The 17,425-nt window shown below is 51.6% G+C and overlaps 2 protein-coding genes across 4 annotated transcripts in view; both read right to left on the reverse strand.

The window, feature by feature from the left end:
* Window positions 1–743: 743 nt before the first annotated feature.
* CRYBB3 (crystallin beta B3) lies at window positions 744–7,596 on the reverse strand. Its single transcript, XM_065889786.1, has 6 exons — window positions 7,551–7,596; window positions 6,094–6,182; window positions 4,424–4,542; window positions 2,728–2,860; window positions 2,254–2,396; window positions 744–1,054 (listed from the first exon to the last, which is right to left on the reverse strand). Exons 2-6 carry the CDS (start codon window positions 6,166–6,168, stop codon window positions 889–891), a joined length of 636 nt encoding a protein of 211 aa, XP_065745858.1. The 5' UTR covers window positions 6,169–6,182; window positions 7,551–7,596; the 3' UTR covers window positions 744–888.
* A 6,658-nt stretch (window positions 7,597–14,254) lies between these two features.
* Window positions 14,255–17,425, reverse strand: part of KIAA1671 (KIAA1671 ortholog) — a 127,397-nt gene continuing 124,226 nt past the window's right edge. For 2 of the 3 annotated variants that reach the window (XM_065889989.1, XM_065889988.1), the window contains exons 7-8: window positions 16,320–16,402; window positions 14,255–15,085 (exon numbers count right to left, since the gene is read on the reverse strand). In XM_065889989.1, the coding sequence (XP_065746061.1) occupies window positions 16,324–16,402 (79 nt within the window). In that variant the 3' untranslated portion in view covers window positions 14,255–15,085; window positions 16,320–16,323. Of the gene's footprint in view, window positions 15,086–16,319; window positions 16,403–17,425 lie in introns of those variants that run through there. The other variant, XM_065889987.1, reaches the window with a different exon arrangement.

Consider the following 17,425-nt stretch of genomic DNA (forward strand, 5'->3'; position numbering starts at 1 on the left):
CCTTCCCACCTCCTGACATTATATTCAAACTTTACCTGTTCATTTATGTTCTGTCTCTCCTAGAAGGTGAGCTCTATGTGGGCGGGACTCTGCTTTGTTCACTGCTGTGACCTCAGGCCTTGAACAGGGCCTGGTACTTGTGGAATAAGTTAGTGAAAATAGAGACAGAGAGATGGAGGGGGAATGATGGACAGATGGATGGGAGAAAGGAAGGATGGATGGATTAATGGGCGAAAGGACTGATGCAAGGATGGATGGATGAGAGGGATGGATGGGTAGACGGATGGACGGATGAGTGGATGGATGGATGGGTGGGGGGGAGGGAGGGAGGGATGGAGGGATGGACAGAGGGAGGGAGGGATGTAAGATGGATGGATGGAGGGATGAGTGGATGGGAGGATAGAAGGAAGAATTGAAAGAATGGGTAGAAAGATGGGTGGGTAGAAGGAGGGATGGATAAATCAATGGACAGAAGAAAACATAGAAATATGGAAGGAAGATGAGAAGGATGGATGGATGGATGGACGGACTGACAGATGGAGACACAGGCAGACAGACACAAAATCGGGGCAGGATGCACGTGTGGTTCTGCCTGATAAGGACCAGCCCCTCAAATGGAAGCACAGCTCACAGCCCTCCCTTGGGGCTCTCAGAACCCTCAAGCCCCAGCCTCCTTCATCCTGCCCCTCCCCTGGGCTCTACCTGGGGCCCAGCCCCCTCAGAAAGTGACACGGAGGAACATGGCATGTGGGGGACCGGCCCCAGGCTTTATTGAGCAGATTCTGGGGAAGGGTGGCCAGACAGGCCCTCACCCCGGCCCTGGAGCCGCCTCTTCTTGCCCTTGCTGCCCCCCAGGGCGGGCCTGGGCCACTGGGGCCCGGGCACCCTTCAGCTGCTGAGGAAGCAGCCCCGCTTGTGCCACTTCTGGTCGCGGATACGGCGCACAGACTGCAGCTGTGGCTGGTTGGCGTCCCACTCGTTCCAGTGGCGGTACTCACCCCGCTCAAACACGTACTGGCGGCCGCGGTAGCCGGGGAACTCGTAGCCAACCCACCTGCAGGGAGACCAAGGTCGGGGTGAGGATGGTCAGGGTCCAATCTCTTGCCTCCGGCCAGACCGAGTCTTTTTAAAACCAGCGTTTGATCATGCTCTCCACCTGCCTAAATCCCTCCCTGGCTCCCCAGTGCCCTCGGGATGAACGCAAACTCCTAATCCTGACCACAAGATTCTTCACGTAGCACCTCTAGCCTCATCTCTCATTCCTTCTTTATACCCCACACTCCAGCCTGTCTTATTCTATTCTCCCTGAACCTGCATGTCTCTGAGCCTCTACACGTGCTGTTCCTTCTGCCTGGAATGCTTGTCCTTGCCTCAACCTTATTTCATCTCCTCTTTCATTAGTATCCTTTACATATCAATTCAGATATCTCCTCCTCCAGAAAGCCCTTCCTGACACCCCCAGGCTGAACCAAGTGCCCCCTCAGGACCCTCAAGCCCCTGTACATCCCCCATCACCATTCTGATCACAACGAACGGCGAATACTCTTTCCTTGTCTCTCTCCCTATAAGACTGTGAAATTCTTGAGGGAGGAATTGTATAGTTCTTGTTGCCCCCATGCCCTGACCATAGGTGATAACTTAGTAAAAAGTCGTTGAATACATTATTATCAGGTAGAGGTGGCACCTTTCAAGGCCCAACCCCAGATCACAAGCCTGCAAGTGAGATACAGTCACCTGGACAAAGGGATGGTGATCCTAAGATTGTATTAACAGAGATATCAAGCCTAGAAGGAGGGAGGTGATGAGCCTGTTCTCCTATGTACTACTCAAGCCACACCTACCTACAGGCTGGGTTCCCTGGTACGAAGGACAAAGATTGCGAAAAGGAAAAAAATATCTGAGTTCAAGGGCCTAGGGATGTTCAGAAAAGGAGTGAAGATTTTGATGGAGACAGGTAAGGGGGACAGACTTCACTTGGTTAAAAAAAAAGATAAAACTGTCTATAAGTCAAGGCTTCCTGGATATCCAATGGTACAGGAATGCAAGCAATTGGACATTCGCATCATGGGGGATCTTGAGTGGGGCTTTGAGCACGGTTGGTGTAGACGCACTGACTTGAGTGAAGAGCCTCCAGACCTGAAGGAGCAGGAAACGTCAGCTGTGTAGGAAATTGTGAACAAAGATTCTGTGTGGAGCCAGAGGCATGCCAACTGGAGGACAGGGCAGGGGCAAGAGTGGGATCAGGTCCCTTACGTCCCGTTGATGGCCCGGACGCTCGCCACACGGTCCTGGAAGCCGTGAGCCCAGAGGCTGGGCACGTCATCGTCCACTATCTCCATCTTGCGGCCGCCGAAAGCCGGGTTCTCAAAGAGATGCAGCTTGTGATCCGGACCATCCTGGGGGCAAAGACCACGGGGTGAACCGGCTGCTCCCATGCCCAGAACAGGGGGCAGGGAGGCTCCAGGAAAGAATTAAGTCAAATAACGCCCACCCCCAGAGCTGGTCTCCTTAGGAATTTTAGAGCCAGAGAGCCGTGAAACCAAGAGGGGCCTTTCAGGTCTGGTTAAAAACTCCGTCATTTAGCAGACAGGGACACCGAGGCACAGAGAGGGTGGCAGGAGAACAGAATTATTCATGTAGAATGCCAGCCAAGCCCTCGGCTGAGCTTGTGAAAGGAGCTTGCCTCACGAGCTCCAGGCACGTCCTGCTTCTAGGCGCTATACTCACAATTTGCAGAGGCCGGAGGGACAGGAGGCTGTCACCGCGGTGGCTGTTGGACCACGCGTCCCAGCGAGGATAATCCCCCTTCTCCAGGACATACTGCTCCCCGCGGAAGGCCCTGCGCTCAAATGCCAGCCACCTGCAGGAGGAAAGAGGCCTGGGTCGCCTCTGCTGCCCTGCGGGAGGACCCAAGACTAGTGAGGGGGGTGCCGAAGAGCTGCTGACTTTTGACCCTGCACCTTCCCTCTGACGCTACTACTGAGCCCTGGTCCTGGTATTGAGGGAGCTGCTGGAACATACTGGGAGTTGAGACTCTGAGTCAGAAAACCATCCTGGGGAAGAGTCTTGAGAATCTATTTTATGTGCAGCCTCTGTGTAGGCTGCTCAGAAACATTTTATTTTATTCTTTATTTTATTTTTATTTATTTAATTTCATTTTTTGGCTGCATTGGGTCTTCATTGCTGCACGCGGGCTTTTCTCTAATTGCAGCGAGTGGGGGCTACTCTTCACTGCAGTATGTGGGCTTCTCATTGCGGTGGCTTCTCTTGTTGCAGAGCACGGGTTCTAGGAGCGCGGGCTCCATAGTTGTGGCTTGCGGGCTCTAGAGAGCAGGCTTGGTAGTTGTGGTGCACGGGCTTAGTTGCTCCACGGCATGTGGGATCTCCCCAGACCAGGGCTCGAGCCCGTGTCCCCTGCATTGGCAGGCGGATTCTCAACCACTGTGCCAACAGGGAAGTCTCTCAGAAACATTTTAAATGCAATGCCTGGCACACAGTAAGTATTCCATAGACATCTCCTCCTTTTCCTCCTTCTCCTGCCCCTCCTCCTCCTCCTCTTATTTTTCTTCTTCTTACTATTATATTGTTAGTGCTATTATGACTATTATATTGTAATTTTTTTTTTTTTTTTGCGGTACGTGGGCCTCTCACTGTTGTGGCCTCTCCCGTTGTGGAGCACAGGCTCCGGACGCGCAGGCTCAGCGGCCATGGCTCACGGGCCCAGCCGCTCCGCGGCATGTGGGATCCTCCCGGACCGGGGCACGAACCCGCGTCCCCTGCATCGGCAGGCGGACTCTCAACCACTGCGCCACCAGGGAAGCCCTATATTGTAATTATTTATGTGCATCCTTCCATTCACTTTCACAAAAACTCTCTCTGAAGTATGTATGTACCCTTATTATCCTATTTGACAGATGAGAAAATAGAGGCCAAGAGGGTGAAGCACCTTGCCCAGGATCACCCAAGTGGGTAGTACCAGAGTCTGGACTTTCCACCTGAAAAATTCAGGGTCCAGCTGGGACTCCTGCTTGCCATGTGGGCATGCACAGGACACGTGACCACTTTGGCCTCAGTTTCTTCATCTGTCAAGAGGGATTCAGTGATATAAAAAGCACATTAGAATTTAGATATTATCATCATTATTAAAACTATTAAATCCCACTAGTAGGCACTGAGTTAGGTGCTGGGTGTCTTCCTCTGTTCTCTCTCCACAGTGCCCTGCTACTGACCTCAGAGATGGGGAGTTAGAAGGATTCTAAGAAAATCACAGTTCAATGCTCTCATCTTACAGGTGGGAAAACTGAGGCCAGAGATGGGAAGGGAGTTGCCTAAGGCCCCACAGAGATCTAGAGGTCGATCCTGGACCTCCCGACTTCCAGAGGGCTCAGGGCTGTGAGGAGGGGCTGGGGGTGCAGGTACTCACGGCCCCGACTCCACTTGGATGGAGCCCACCTTCTCCAGCAGGCTTTCTGTCAGGTTGGGGCACTCGGCCGAGAGCTCGCACCGCTTGCCCTGGAAGTTCTCCATTTCGTACACGATCACCTGGAAGGGCAGCCTCCTGAGCATCCCACCGGGGCAGGGTTCCCAGCCCCAGCCTGTGTCCTGCCAGGTCCTCTTTAGGGCCTTGGAGGGAGGTACTGCCATCCGCTCCCTCAGCTCTGCCTGGTACAGGCCTGAAGCCAGCACCGCCACAGGTCTGCCCTGCCCCCCGGTGGCCATGGAGGGGAACACCTCCAGGAACCCCCATTAATCCAGGGATTGCAAGTTTGGTATCTGGCCGGAGGCAGTGCAAAATCAAGTAAAGCAAAATGACCAAAATAACCAGAGGGTTACTGTAGGGCAATGGAGCCGCTGTGGATAGGAGGGACTGTGGGCCCCCTTCTAAGCTTTTCAAGAGAAGCCAGAAATCTGTAATTTCCTTAATGTGAAATTTCTCCATTTAAAAAGCCTTGTGTAGGACAAATAAAACTCCAGTTTGCAGCAGTTGAACTTCACCTGTCCCTATACCCCGGAGGAAGTGGTTGCAAAGGCAGAGGAAGGTTTTGCCTCTTTCACCCACCTAGAAGCACAAACTATCTTCATAGCAGGTCCCGGGGAGCATTGGCTCTGGTCATTTTATACAAGGGTCAAGGGAGGCTCAGAAAACGTCCTGGGCCGCACAGCAAGTTAAGTGGAGGCATGGACTCAATAAGCCAGCTGGCTCTTTCCTCCCGAGCACTGGAGTGGTCAGGGGAAAGCCAAATGCCAAAAGGAGCCAGGAAGGGCCGACAGTGATACCCTCTTCTCTGGTGGGTGGCTGCCTCTGGGCAGCTCTCCCCAGGGGGAAGCTGGGGGTCCACAGGGCAAGGCTGATTCACCCACGAATCAGGCCCAGAGCCAGGCAGGCCTCTTTGCTGCTCTTCCCCTCCCGGTGTGCACCCTTCTGGTTAAAGCCCCCAGTTATCTCCTTAGTCAATTCATTCCCGGACCCCATCTCAAATTAAAGCCCCCGGGATAGCTTAGAAAGGACAGAGCCGGGACTTCCCTGGCGGTCCAGTGGTTAAGACTCCGCGCTTCCAATGCAGGGGGCGCGGGTTCGATCCCTGGTCAAGGAACTAAGATCCCACATGCCACGCAGCACGGCCAAAAACTAAAAAAAAAAAAAAAAAAAAAAAAATGACAGAGCCAACAAATCCCAGCTCTCAGATTCCTCTGTTAGCTGGCCATGGTACTGGCACACGCGTTGAGCTCTTGCACTGAGGAGTGTGGGTACCATCCCCACTTTAAAGGTGGGGCTGTTGAGGCCCAGAGAGGGCCGGGGACTGGACCAAGGTCGGGCAGGAGAGTCAGTGCCGCGTCTCCCGAAACCCACATTGAGACTGGCAGGGTGCGCGTGACCAGTTCCATTTTGCAGACGAGGACACAGAAGAGGAACGATGGGGCAGAGCCATGAAGTGAATTTATCGCAGGGCGGGGACATGTCCTCGCGGTCCAAGCTGGCCAGAAGGGTTGTGGCTCCTTTCTGGAGAGAGGCTGCCTGGCCAGGAGGCTGACCCCGAGGACCAAGAGCGGCCCTGGGCCCAGAGCCCCCGGGACCCCCTCCCTGCCTGGTACCTTGTAGCCGCCCCCGAGGCCTCCGTGGCTCTTGCCGGCGGCAGCCTGTTCCGGCGCGCTGTGCTGCTCCGCCATTGCCCCAGGAACACCTGTGGCTTCAGTCAAAGGCAAAGGAGTCACCAGGTGCACCCGGGCAAAACCAGGTGTTGACGTGACTGGAGTCGAGGCTGAGCTACAGAACTTGGCTGCCTCTGAGATGTGGTCATTGCTCACAACCTACATGTGGTCATTCAGTCATTCAGCAAACATCCCCTTAGTATCTACTATGGACCACAGGGACCGGGACAGTCAGGGGGGTCAGGATCCCCATTTTACAGAGGGCAATCCCGAGGCCCAGTGAGGTGGGGCTGGGACTGGGCTCCAAAGCGCGTGCCCTTCCCCCACACCCGGAGTTCTGTGCGGACACAGCACCTCCAGACCCTGCTCAGAGGGTGGGCGTTCCTGGGGTTTCCTCTACAGGAATCTCTCCCGCCTCTGCACCCCAAGCAGTATAGTCTTCTGTTCACTGACTCCTTCACTTGCCAAAGATTCTGTGAGAACCCAGTTGGTGCCTGGCCCTGTGCTGGGTGATGGAGAGGAAGAGACCACAGACTGGTGGGAGATGGACAGACAGACATCTAGAGAAAGCATGATGCCGGACCAGGTCCTGGGACACCGGCTCCAGTCCAGTTTCTCTGCATTCACTTATGCATTTCATATGCATTTATGGAGCACTTACTTTGATCCAGCCACTTAAAGCGACACAGGCACAAACAGACAGACAGCTCCCCTTCATCCCTAGGGACTGTGCCACACACCACTGGGCCTGCACTAGTCACGTGGAAGGACTGTCTTGATGCCGCACACACAGACACATAGGACTGTTTCCCTGCTTATCAGCACACGCACAGGTGCACGCACGTGTACACACACACACAAGCTCCCGTGGTCACTGTACACAGTCACTTCCCACCTGTTGCACAAACACAGCCCCCTCTTTCTTGCACACACATGTGCCCATTTCAGACATCCACAGTGGCCTCAGCTACACCCCACATTCCTGGAAGTAGATGGGCTGCGTGGCCCATATACTCAGGACACAGGCCCAGGGATGCGTAGCCTGCGGGCTGTCTGTCTGCCTGTGTCCAGCCTCAGCAGGAAACAGGACCTGGTCCAGCTCATGGAGGTCCAGCTCACAGAGGATTCTCAGCAGATGTGGCAGGCCCCCAGTTTGCCCATTCCCCTTCCTCAGCGGTGCTCAGTCTTCGTAGGCCCCCTGCCCTGAGCTCACAGCCAAGGGCTCGACCCTGCGCACCCCCTCAGACACCAGCTGGCTTGCTCACTGTCCTGCGTCCTCCCTCTTGGCTCCAGCCCTCACGTGGATCCCCGGTTGGTGCAGGGGGCCAGCTGTGCATGCCCCCCCCGGAGACCACCAAGGTCCGGGCCTGCCTCTGTCTCCCCGCATACCCAGAATGAACCTGTTGCAGTCGCCTTGAGAAGAACAGAGGGGCCGATGCTGTCTGCAGACTCAGTCTGCTTCTGCAGGGACCGTCCTATTTATGGGCGTTTTCTGACAGCCCAGCACATCCGGGATTGCTGAGGCAGCGCCCTGTCCACCTGATTCTGTGCAGGTCACTTCACCCCAATAGCAGGCCCAGGGAGGCCCCCATGCCTCTGTGTCCTCAGCCGTGGCCTCTGATGACTTCCTGGGGGCAGACGGACCGCATCAGCTTTGTGGTAAGCCCGGCAGCACCAGGCAGGGGGCATCGGGGTGTAAAGACTTCAGTGTCTTCAACTTCCTTCCTTTGGCTTCTCAGCTCCACCATCTTCCTATTGAGGTGCATGACATCCTTGGAATGGCTCCAGGTCTTAAAGTGAGGGGTCCTAGGATCTCTCAATTTCCCCATGTGCCATGTGGCCTAAATTTTAAGTCAGATCACCCTGAACATACCCTCCAAGTTGCGTGTAAATCCACCCAAACGTTTCCACGAGATGTGGTAACAGACCCAACAAAGATTCATTTTCGTTATACAGAAGATTCGTTATACAAAGATTCATTTTCGTTACACATTTCGTTATACATTGACAAATAACAGTGACCATTTATTGAAGACCTACTATGTGCACGGCACTGGGCCAGCTTCATGAGCAGTGTGTTCAATCCTCACGCAGCCCTCTTTAGGGGAGGAATTATGATCTCCACTTTATAGAGGGGGAAACAGTTCAGAGATGTGGAGTCACTCACCCAGGGTCACACAGCAGAGAAGGGGTTGGCCTCCTCCAGGGCCCAGCTCTTAGCCTAAATAGAAATAACGATGATCACGATAGTCCCTTTATTTATGACCAAAAAAAAAAAAAAAATCCACGCATTTCGTGCGTGTGCTTAACAAAGTATAATTTTGCCTGTGATAGCTACCAGCATTTCCTGGCTTTTCGAAAGTTTTCCTTAAGCTACTTTGCTTTAATGAAAGACCTACGTTGGTACCTGTCTTTTTAACGGAAAGAAATCCAGAGAATTTCTGCTTTTACAAAAAAAGGGTGAATAGCAAAAATCACGCTGTGTTCATTTTATAACGAGCCATGACAGTGGCGAGGTGAGCCCCAAGCAGCGAGTGGCGCCACCAAGTGCCTTCCGTGGGAACCACACTCAGTATCTCAGCTTCAAGCGGCCAGAGCTTCGAACAGTGTCTGAGAGCATCTGCGCTTTATCTCCATTTCTTCTGTGCATCTGTGAGCAAGATGTGTCCTCAGGTAGTTGCTTCTTCAATTTATGCCATTGAAGCCTAGGAAAGGTTTCAGAGGAGCACTCTGCTTTCGGATAGTGGAGGGGAACCTGTATTTAATGATTGCTGAGAGGGCAAAGGGGTAAATTGTTAACCAAGAGGGTTTTCTTTTGCTGTTTGTTTTTGGCTAACATTCTCAAGTCGGCATAAAACCCAACCTCCTTGCATCCCTGGAGGTGTGGGTGACAGCTGGGCTCTGGAAACAGGTGGACTTGTGTGACCTTGGGTGAGCGAATGAAGGTCAGAATCACAGCCTCTTCATCTGTAAATGGAGAAGCTTCTCTCTCCTCGAGCCATTGAGAGATCATGAAAGCAAAACACTCAGCACAGCGCTACCTTCTAGCTTTTAATCACTGAGGATCCTGCCTACTGTTGACAGTTCAAACCAAGAGGCTGCTTCCTTCTGGTGTCCACGGAAAGCAGAGCTGGTCTCAACCCCTTAACCTGGGATGCAGCCGCCACCTGCTGGGGATATAAGGGGGAAGACAGAGGTGCGACAGCCTATCAGGCCTGACTCCCCAGCGCCCATCAGTTCCTTTAGGACCCTGAAGACCTACTATATGCCCAGATTTCCTGGGCCGCATTTCTTTAACCTAGAGTTCTCAATCCTGGCCCTACTGCCATCTGGGGCCGGATCATTCTGTGCGATGGGGTGTGACGGCTGTCCTGCACGGTGTACAAGGCTAAGCAACATCCCTGGCCTCCACCCACTAGATGCCAGTAGCATCTCCCTTCCCTCCTTGTGATAACTAAAACATCATCTCCTGTCATTGCCAGATGTCGTGCGGGGGACACAATCCACCCAGCTGAGAGCCACTGCCTTTAACTTTTGCCCACTATTATCGCTGTCACCACCCCCATTCTGGAGAACCAGGGGGGTCCAGAGACACCCCACAGCCAGGAGGAGGCAGAATGAGGACCCAACCCCACGTCGAATGGAGATCCTGCTTTGGACCCCCTTCCCAGGACCCCTGCTGCACCCTCCCTCCGTCCGGCCCCCAGCTCGGCGCAGCGGGAGAGGCTGACTCAGCTGGGGACAGGCACGCATGCATGGGGGAGTCCATTCATTCACACACCGACACGCTGACGTCTCCAGTGCAGCTCGCGTCAAAGCTTTATTTGCTGCTTTCAGAGTCTGAATGCAACGTCTTTGTACATGCAAAGGTCATTTTGTTTTAGGGCAGTCGACCAGATTCCCAACTGCTCTGCTGTGCGTACGAAACCTCTTTACAGTTACAAAATAGAAAAGTACTGGTAGACATCCAATACTCTGTGAGGTCCGGGAAGCCCCGTTTGTTTTGATGTTAAAAATATAGGTTTCTCTAGATGAATTCTCAGTCACACGATTAGAGATCATTTCTGGGGCTGGATAAAGTGCCGGTCGACCACCTTCTGTTCAGAACTCCTGGAGCCTGTGAGTTCATAAGGCAACTGCAAGGACACCAACTGGCAGGACGCTTCAACTTTCTCGCACACAGGACTCGAGTTGCTTAACGATCGTGACTCAAATATCGGAGGAAGGGACCCAGAAGAAAGGTTAGGAAAATACATAGCGTACGTATATATATTTCCACTCCCCCCTCCATCTTGCAAAGCATTTTGAGGCTCATAACCATCTGGGAAGTGCAGGACTTGTAGGACGTTGGTATGATTTAGGGAACGACACGGTACAAAATATCTTCAGTAACACAACAGATGACGTTCGTGAGCCCCGCATTTACAGGATCTATAAGGCTATGTGGGATGAGCTCATTCTTTAGACAGCGGCATCACGTTGGTTTTTTTTTAGCAGGTGTGACGCCGCCGGAGATTGTTAAAACAGTGCCAGGCTGATTCATGGGAGATGGTGTGGTGCCAGGTGTGAGGGTGACCGTTTAAGGAGATTCTGGGAGGTGAGCAGTGAGCGGCTGAGAGGTTACCTTGCTGGAAATCTCAGGCTGACTTTCCAGGAACCTGGTTTTCTGGCCCCCTCCCTGCAGGAACCAACCTAGACAAAAGAAAGAAATCTCTAGAGGGGTGATGGGGGCCAAAGGAGATACAGACCAAGACTCAGCACATTCATGCCTACCGGTTTTCTATGTGGTTCTATGTTTCCAGACCCTCGACTTGCCCAGAATTCCAACAGGGTAACTCCTGGCAGCTTCTCAGCACAGGGCTCAGATCCATCACTCCCTAAGGGGGTGGGGCCCAAGGTGGACCCCCTTCCAGATGTGGGGCAGGTCCCCTCTCCCTTAAGTGGCTCCCTCCTACTCCATGGAATCACGATGCCATGGGGTTTTGTTTTTGCTTTCCTGTTTTATCACATGTTGGAGGAGGAAAGGCACAGTCGGAGGCTATAGAAGGATTCTCCATTACTGTAGTGACTTGCCACGGCATAAATTGGAGGCGGCGCAATTCCCAGTGGATAGAGTTTTTCTCCCACCTCCCTGCAGACCTCACCCTGAAATGCTAGTTTACACAAAGACAACCGTCATCTAGCTTCCTGTATTAAGGGACAGGGCTGTGTGGGAGGGACCACAGGGATGGAGGAGGAGAGAGGGAGCGGCTGGCTTGAGAGTCCTCTCCTTGGGGTGGGACGCTGTCTTCCACGCAGGCCCACGTCACCTTTAAGCAAGCATTTTGTTTTGGAGGTGATCCAATGACACATCTGTGGGTTTTTTAGCTTTGTAACGATGCCTAGCTCCTGGGGCAGTCTGGGGGTACCGTGATGAAAAATGTAAATGGACAAGGCAGCTGTCAGTGCCAGGTGGGAGCAGCTGAGGTCTCCTTCAGGGAGATCACGCCTAAGGTTTTTCCAAATCCCCTGCACGGCCTCTAAGGTTGAAGACCTCAGGCTCACCTCTATTCCGATACCTAGAGTTGGCCTCACTTCTTCCCGGGAAGCACAAGGGAAAACACATTTGTCTGAAAGCACATGACTTTGCTTGTCCCCTGCGAAACCTCCCCATCTGATTGTCCTTTGCCCGAACCCCAGACAACAGGAGGCCGTCAGGGCAGCGTCACTCAAAGCCCCCAACACTCTAAACTCCACTGGGGTTTCGTGAGGCTTCTCTTCCACTGGAGTTTCTCTGGTGGTACTGAGAGATTCTCCACAACACTGATTTTTGAGGCCTCACCATGGAATCGTACAGGCCAAAGGCTTCTGTTACATTAGGCAAGAGACCATGAAGAAGGGGATCTACTGGAGGGGAAAAAGATATGGACTTATCAAAAGACCGGCTCTCAAAACGCTGATGTGCAAAGAGGGTGTGGGGGGATGGAGGGGGAGAGAGAGAGTGTGTGAGAGAGAGAGAGTATAATTTAAATTTAAAAAATCACCTATCTGTCCATCTTATTTTTGATGCATTCTGTATAAAACTCTCATTTAAAGAAAGCCAAAGGCCCAGGGGAGGAGGGCTGGATGAGGGCGGGTGACCTGATTGCATACAAATGATTAAGGCATATTAAGTTAGTTTAAAAGGAGACAGATTTCCAAAGGTGGCTCCAGGCAAACTCAAGAAACTATCATACAACCCCTTGCTTAGCCCCCAAGAGCTCATCTGGCTTAGAAAGAGGAGAAATAAAGAACCCGTTTGCCTGGCTATCTGCAAAGGCTCTAAGCATCAGTTGCTGCGAACTTCATTGTACTGATCATCGCGGGAGCCAGGGCTTACGGGAGCCTGCACTGAGTAGGCCGCTCCTGACCCACCGTGATTGTCTGCTCAGCGGTGAAGGGATGAGGCTGCTGTAGTCAGTTTCAAGGGGTGGACTTTGTATGTCCTCATCACCAAGGAATTAAACGGATTTTTATTTCCAATCCAGGTGTGGGAGATTAGGCAGAAGACCTCCAGGTCAATCTTGTTTTCAAGTGTTTGTCTTTCCTGTTGGGTAAACATGGGATGAAACATGACTAATTCAAAACTGAGAGTTTTGCATGGTGAGTACCACTATACTGACTGAACAGAGCAAGAGGCTTCCTACTGCCTAAGATGGTACCAAGGGGCCTTCCCACCTTGAGAAAGGCAAAGAAAGACAGCGGGCGAGAAGAGACGTCAGGGTCACAGCACACTAGGAGTGTCTAGAGGACCTGCTGACCTGGACACTACAGCAAAACTGAAATGAAACATGAACTGGATCTCTGAAGAGTAAGAAAGGAAAATCAGCTGAAGCGGTTCCTGAAAGGATTAAATCCCCAAATGGCCAGAGAGAGCGGACTGACCACAAACTCAGGGAATGAAGAGGATACAAACTGTGATCGAGCAGGACCAGAGCTCCAGACACACAGGTTTCCAGATGCACAAGGTTGCCCGGGAGACGGGCTCCAACAACCGCCCATCCGGTAGCCAAAGCTCAGCCAACAGGACTCGGGGAGGGAGGGCCTCTCACCCCCACCTCGGTCACTGTCCATGGTGCTGAACCACAGCCCCTCTCGGGCCCGGGTGTTTGTCTTAACCTGCAGAGACGGGACTGGTCTCCATCCTGCCATACCCAAGAGAGGAAGGAGGTGGTAATGGGAGATAAGGGAGGAAGAGCTGAGGAGACAAACAGAGACTGAAGGAGGGGTGGCCAGGGAGAAGGGAAGCAGGTTTTGACACCATTTGCAAAGAATGGATTTATTAGGAGAGACTTTCACCTCTTGGGAAGTCCATTGCCGAGCAAGGATCCATTAAGAAGCTCAGCCCCAGTGCCCCTCAGCAATCACAGGCTGCCCTGTGAACTGCCCAAGCAACTCTCTCACACATGGGTGTCTCCCGGGCAAGGTTGGCACAAAGTTTATGGCAACTCCAGACGTGGCGGTGGGCCGGCTATCCCTGGGATGACTGCTGGGGCCTTGGGCTCAAGAGGTGGAGAAGGCTGGTGTGGAGGATTTCCAAAAACAAGGACAGAGTAGCCATGACTGGAGACCCCAGAGGTCTTGGAGATTCCTGGGAATGAGCTTAGAGTTGCCAAGAAAAAAAAAGAGGCAAGGCAAGCCTATACTTGGTTACCTAGCGTCTAGCAAGTCTGTCCAGAGTTCCTGGGCTGGGGGTCGGGGGGACTCCCCTCCAGAGAAGGGCTTTCAGCAAGACCCTCCCTTCCTGCATTTGGACCTAGAAAAAGCACCTGGTCAGGTAGAATTGGGGGGAGGTTGGGTAGAAAGAAGAGGTGAGAAGAAACAAAAAGGACCCCTCATTCATCGTTTGTCCTGAGACCGACTGGGAATAGATCTTTTATGCCAGCAGCTCAGGTTGTGTTCAGAAAGGGACTTTGGAGAAAAAGCCTCTCGGGTGGGTCTGATGTTTGGGAGGGAAAGGCACTGCCATTTGGGCTGCAGTTTTTTGAACCTTGAGGCCAAGGGACAAAGGTCACCCTACAGAAATCAGAGCTCGGATGAATAGAAACCAGGAAAGTGTACACCAGGGTGACAATCAGAATTTTTAAAAAGCTTGGGGTAGGGATAAGATAACCTGAGATGATTGGATACTTCAAGCAAACTATTCACACGCCTCTCCTCCTGTTCTTTAACATAAAAACATATATACATATCAAATTTCAAAGAAAGTTGGCTGGATTATTGCTTTATCACCTTCTAAAGCAAACAAAACGTGATGTACAATGGAACAGGCAAGCTCTGCACACAGCCCCACTGGGAGGATAAATACACTTGAAAGGATGAGGGCAGGTGTGTTTAAAGATCAGAACTGCTGATTCTTCGAGAGGGAGAAGGAATTCGCCAAAGGAGCGATCAAAGCCCCCAGCCCGGTGGTACTGCTGGGACCACAGTTACCGCAGGAAATGTATGGTTTCATCTTCCTTGGAAATGTCCTTCCAAAAAAAGACCAGCCCTGGGTGGGGGTCGGGGGGAAGAGGCGCTTTCACGACTCAGAACCCAGGGGAGACGGTCCAGCCTTACATCCATGTTCCTGGAGCTGCTGCAGGGGTTTAAAATGGGTAGAAACGCACATTTTTACATTAAACAAAACAAAACCAAACCACCAGCATGGACATTTCTGGGCCGCTTGGCTTCTTTCCCAGCCTGAAGTGCTGTCCGGGGAGACAGAGCACGTGCTCGTGGAGGGTGAGCCTTCCTGCCCCATCCGTCCGGGAGAGCCTGTGGCGAGGGGGGGCATTGGGAAGCCTTCTCCACCCGACCGACAGACTGACCGACCGGAAGGGCCCAGGTGTGTGCAGGAAGCAACAGCAGCAGCGGGACCTCGTCTTCGGGTACTGACAGTTAAGGCTTGTTCATTAGACGTGGCAGTGGCCCCTGTCTGGAGAGGAAAGGACAGTCCTGGTGTCAGCAGGGGGAACAAGAGATGCCATTTCTCCCCATCATCGAGCCCTAAACACTTTTCTGGTGCTCCCCAAGGCAGCCACCCCACAAGCTACAGGCCAGGAAAGATGACTTTTCTTTTTTGAGGGGTGGGATGGGGAAGGTGGCAGGCGGCTGGATATGATGGAATGAACGTGAAATTTAGGGTCAGGTCAGGGTGCCAGCGTCGGTGGTGTCCTCAAATGGATGGCCGGAAGCTTCACTGAGATATCGTGCGTACAGCACTGAGCATCAAATAAACACAGGCTCTGATCCCTTATCTGAAATCCTAGAGCATAGGTTTATTGGGGAATTTAGAAATTTTGAGTTTGTTAGATACATATATACAGACATATATATGCTTATATGTAAATATTATGTAACATATAATACATACATACATTATGCAACACCCCCATAATTAAGCATATAATATGCTTGCAGTATTATGTATGGATATTCATATAAAATGGGGAAAACAGAGTCTAAATAGTATTTTATCCATGCAGGTCAGGTTTTGTCACTAAATAAGGGATGGAGGTGCTTCGTTTTGCGAGCTTTCTGGATTTCAGGTTTGTGGAGAACGGGTGGTGGGTCTCCTGTGCTGCTCAGAGCAAAGCTGACTCTGACGGAGCAAGAGCTATGTGTTCCTCCCCCAGGGACTTCCGGTCCATTCTCAGGGAGCCCTCTGGACCGCTCGGCAACATGGGCGCTGCTACCCCATTTTACAGATGGGCAAACTAAAGTTCAAGAAGTTAAATCATTTGGGGCCCACATCAGGGCATATCTAATCGTTCGATTTTTTAATTTCTTTTTTTTTTCAAATTAATTTTTAACTATACAGGTTGTATAGGACTGTAGAAATTGGGGACATTTCAGATTAAGCCGTCCTGCCCGTTCAATTTATAAAGGGGGCCTGAGATGCAGTGAGAAGGGCTGGGCAAGGGCGTGAGACCAGAGTCCATGCCCTTTCCACCCACCCCAGGCCGTCCAACTGTGTTTTTTTTTTCCCTAAGAAGAAGCAGATCATTGCCACCCTCTTTACGGGAACCCCAAACACCCTCAACCACATTTTCCCTTCTCTTTTCCAGGGTACAGCATCCCAAGTCTCTGAGCCTTGGCCTCCCGGCCCAAGTCCCCTGCTCCTCAGGTTGCAGGCTCTGTCCGGGTCTCCCCTCCAGAGCCCCTCATACCTGCTCAAGCTTGGTTTTCATACAAGCTTTGCCTCTTCTTGGATTTCAGCTCCTTTAGCCACTGGGGAGAGGGCTCTTCCGATCTGAAACCACAAAGGCAGTGGGAGTCAAGTGTGAGCCTGACCGAGGACTCCCTGAGGGACCCAATTCTCCTGCCGCCGTGTGGGTGGGGGCTGAGCCACACTCGCAGGCGGCAAAGATGCCCATGTCGACATGACTGAAACAGGAATTAAACAAAGTGCTCCAAAATGAAGAATGTTAGATAAACCATGGTACATCCATTCTGTGAAATAATCTGAAGCAGAAAGTCATGCTTACATAAAATTATTTCCATCCATCCATTTGCCACCCAAATATCCATCCATCCTTCCGTCTCTCTACCCAGGTACATGGCCATAAGGGTTAACTCTGTGTGTCCACTTGGCTAGGCCACAGTGCCCAGCTGTTTGGTCAAACATTATACTAGCTATTTCTGTGAAGGTATTTTATTTTGTTTTTTAGATGAGATTAATATTTAAACCAGTTGTCTCTGAATAAAGCAGATTACCCTCCATAACATGGGTGGGCCTCATCCAATCAGTCGAAGGCCTTAATTAAAAAAGACCAACCTCCCTAGAAGAAGAGGGAATTCTGCCAAGATACTGCCTTTGGGACTTGAACTGCAACACCAGCTCCTCGTCAGGTCTGCAACCTGCCTGTCTACCCTGCAGAATTTGGACTTGTCAGCGTCCACAATCGTGAAAAACAATTCCTTAAAATAAATCCTTCTCTCTCTCTCCCTCTCTCTCTCTCTCTCTCTCTCTCTCTCTCTCTCTCTCTCTCCCTCTCTCCCCCTGTGTATACATACTATTGTTATGTTTCTTTGGAGAACCCTGACTAAAACAATGCCTGTAAGACACAGATAGATAGATCTTATGTTTACTGAATAATAACAATAATTATTTGGGGGAGGTACGATTTGTTTTAACTTTTTTTAAAAATTGAAGAACACACATCCAGAAATCACTTAGATCATAAGCACACAGCTCAATGAATTTTCTCAAAGTGAATACACTTGAGTCATCACCAACCGAATGATAACATTTTCGAGTGTCTTATTTTTTACT

This window comes from Phocoena phocoena, chromosome 13 (assembly GCF_963924675.1).
Source record: "Phocoena phocoena chromosome 13, mPhoPho1.1, whole genome shotgun sequence".
Classification (NCBI taxonomy): domain Eukaryota; kingdom Metazoa; phylum Chordata; class Mammalia; order Artiodactyla; family Phocoenidae; genus Phocoena; species Phocoena phocoena.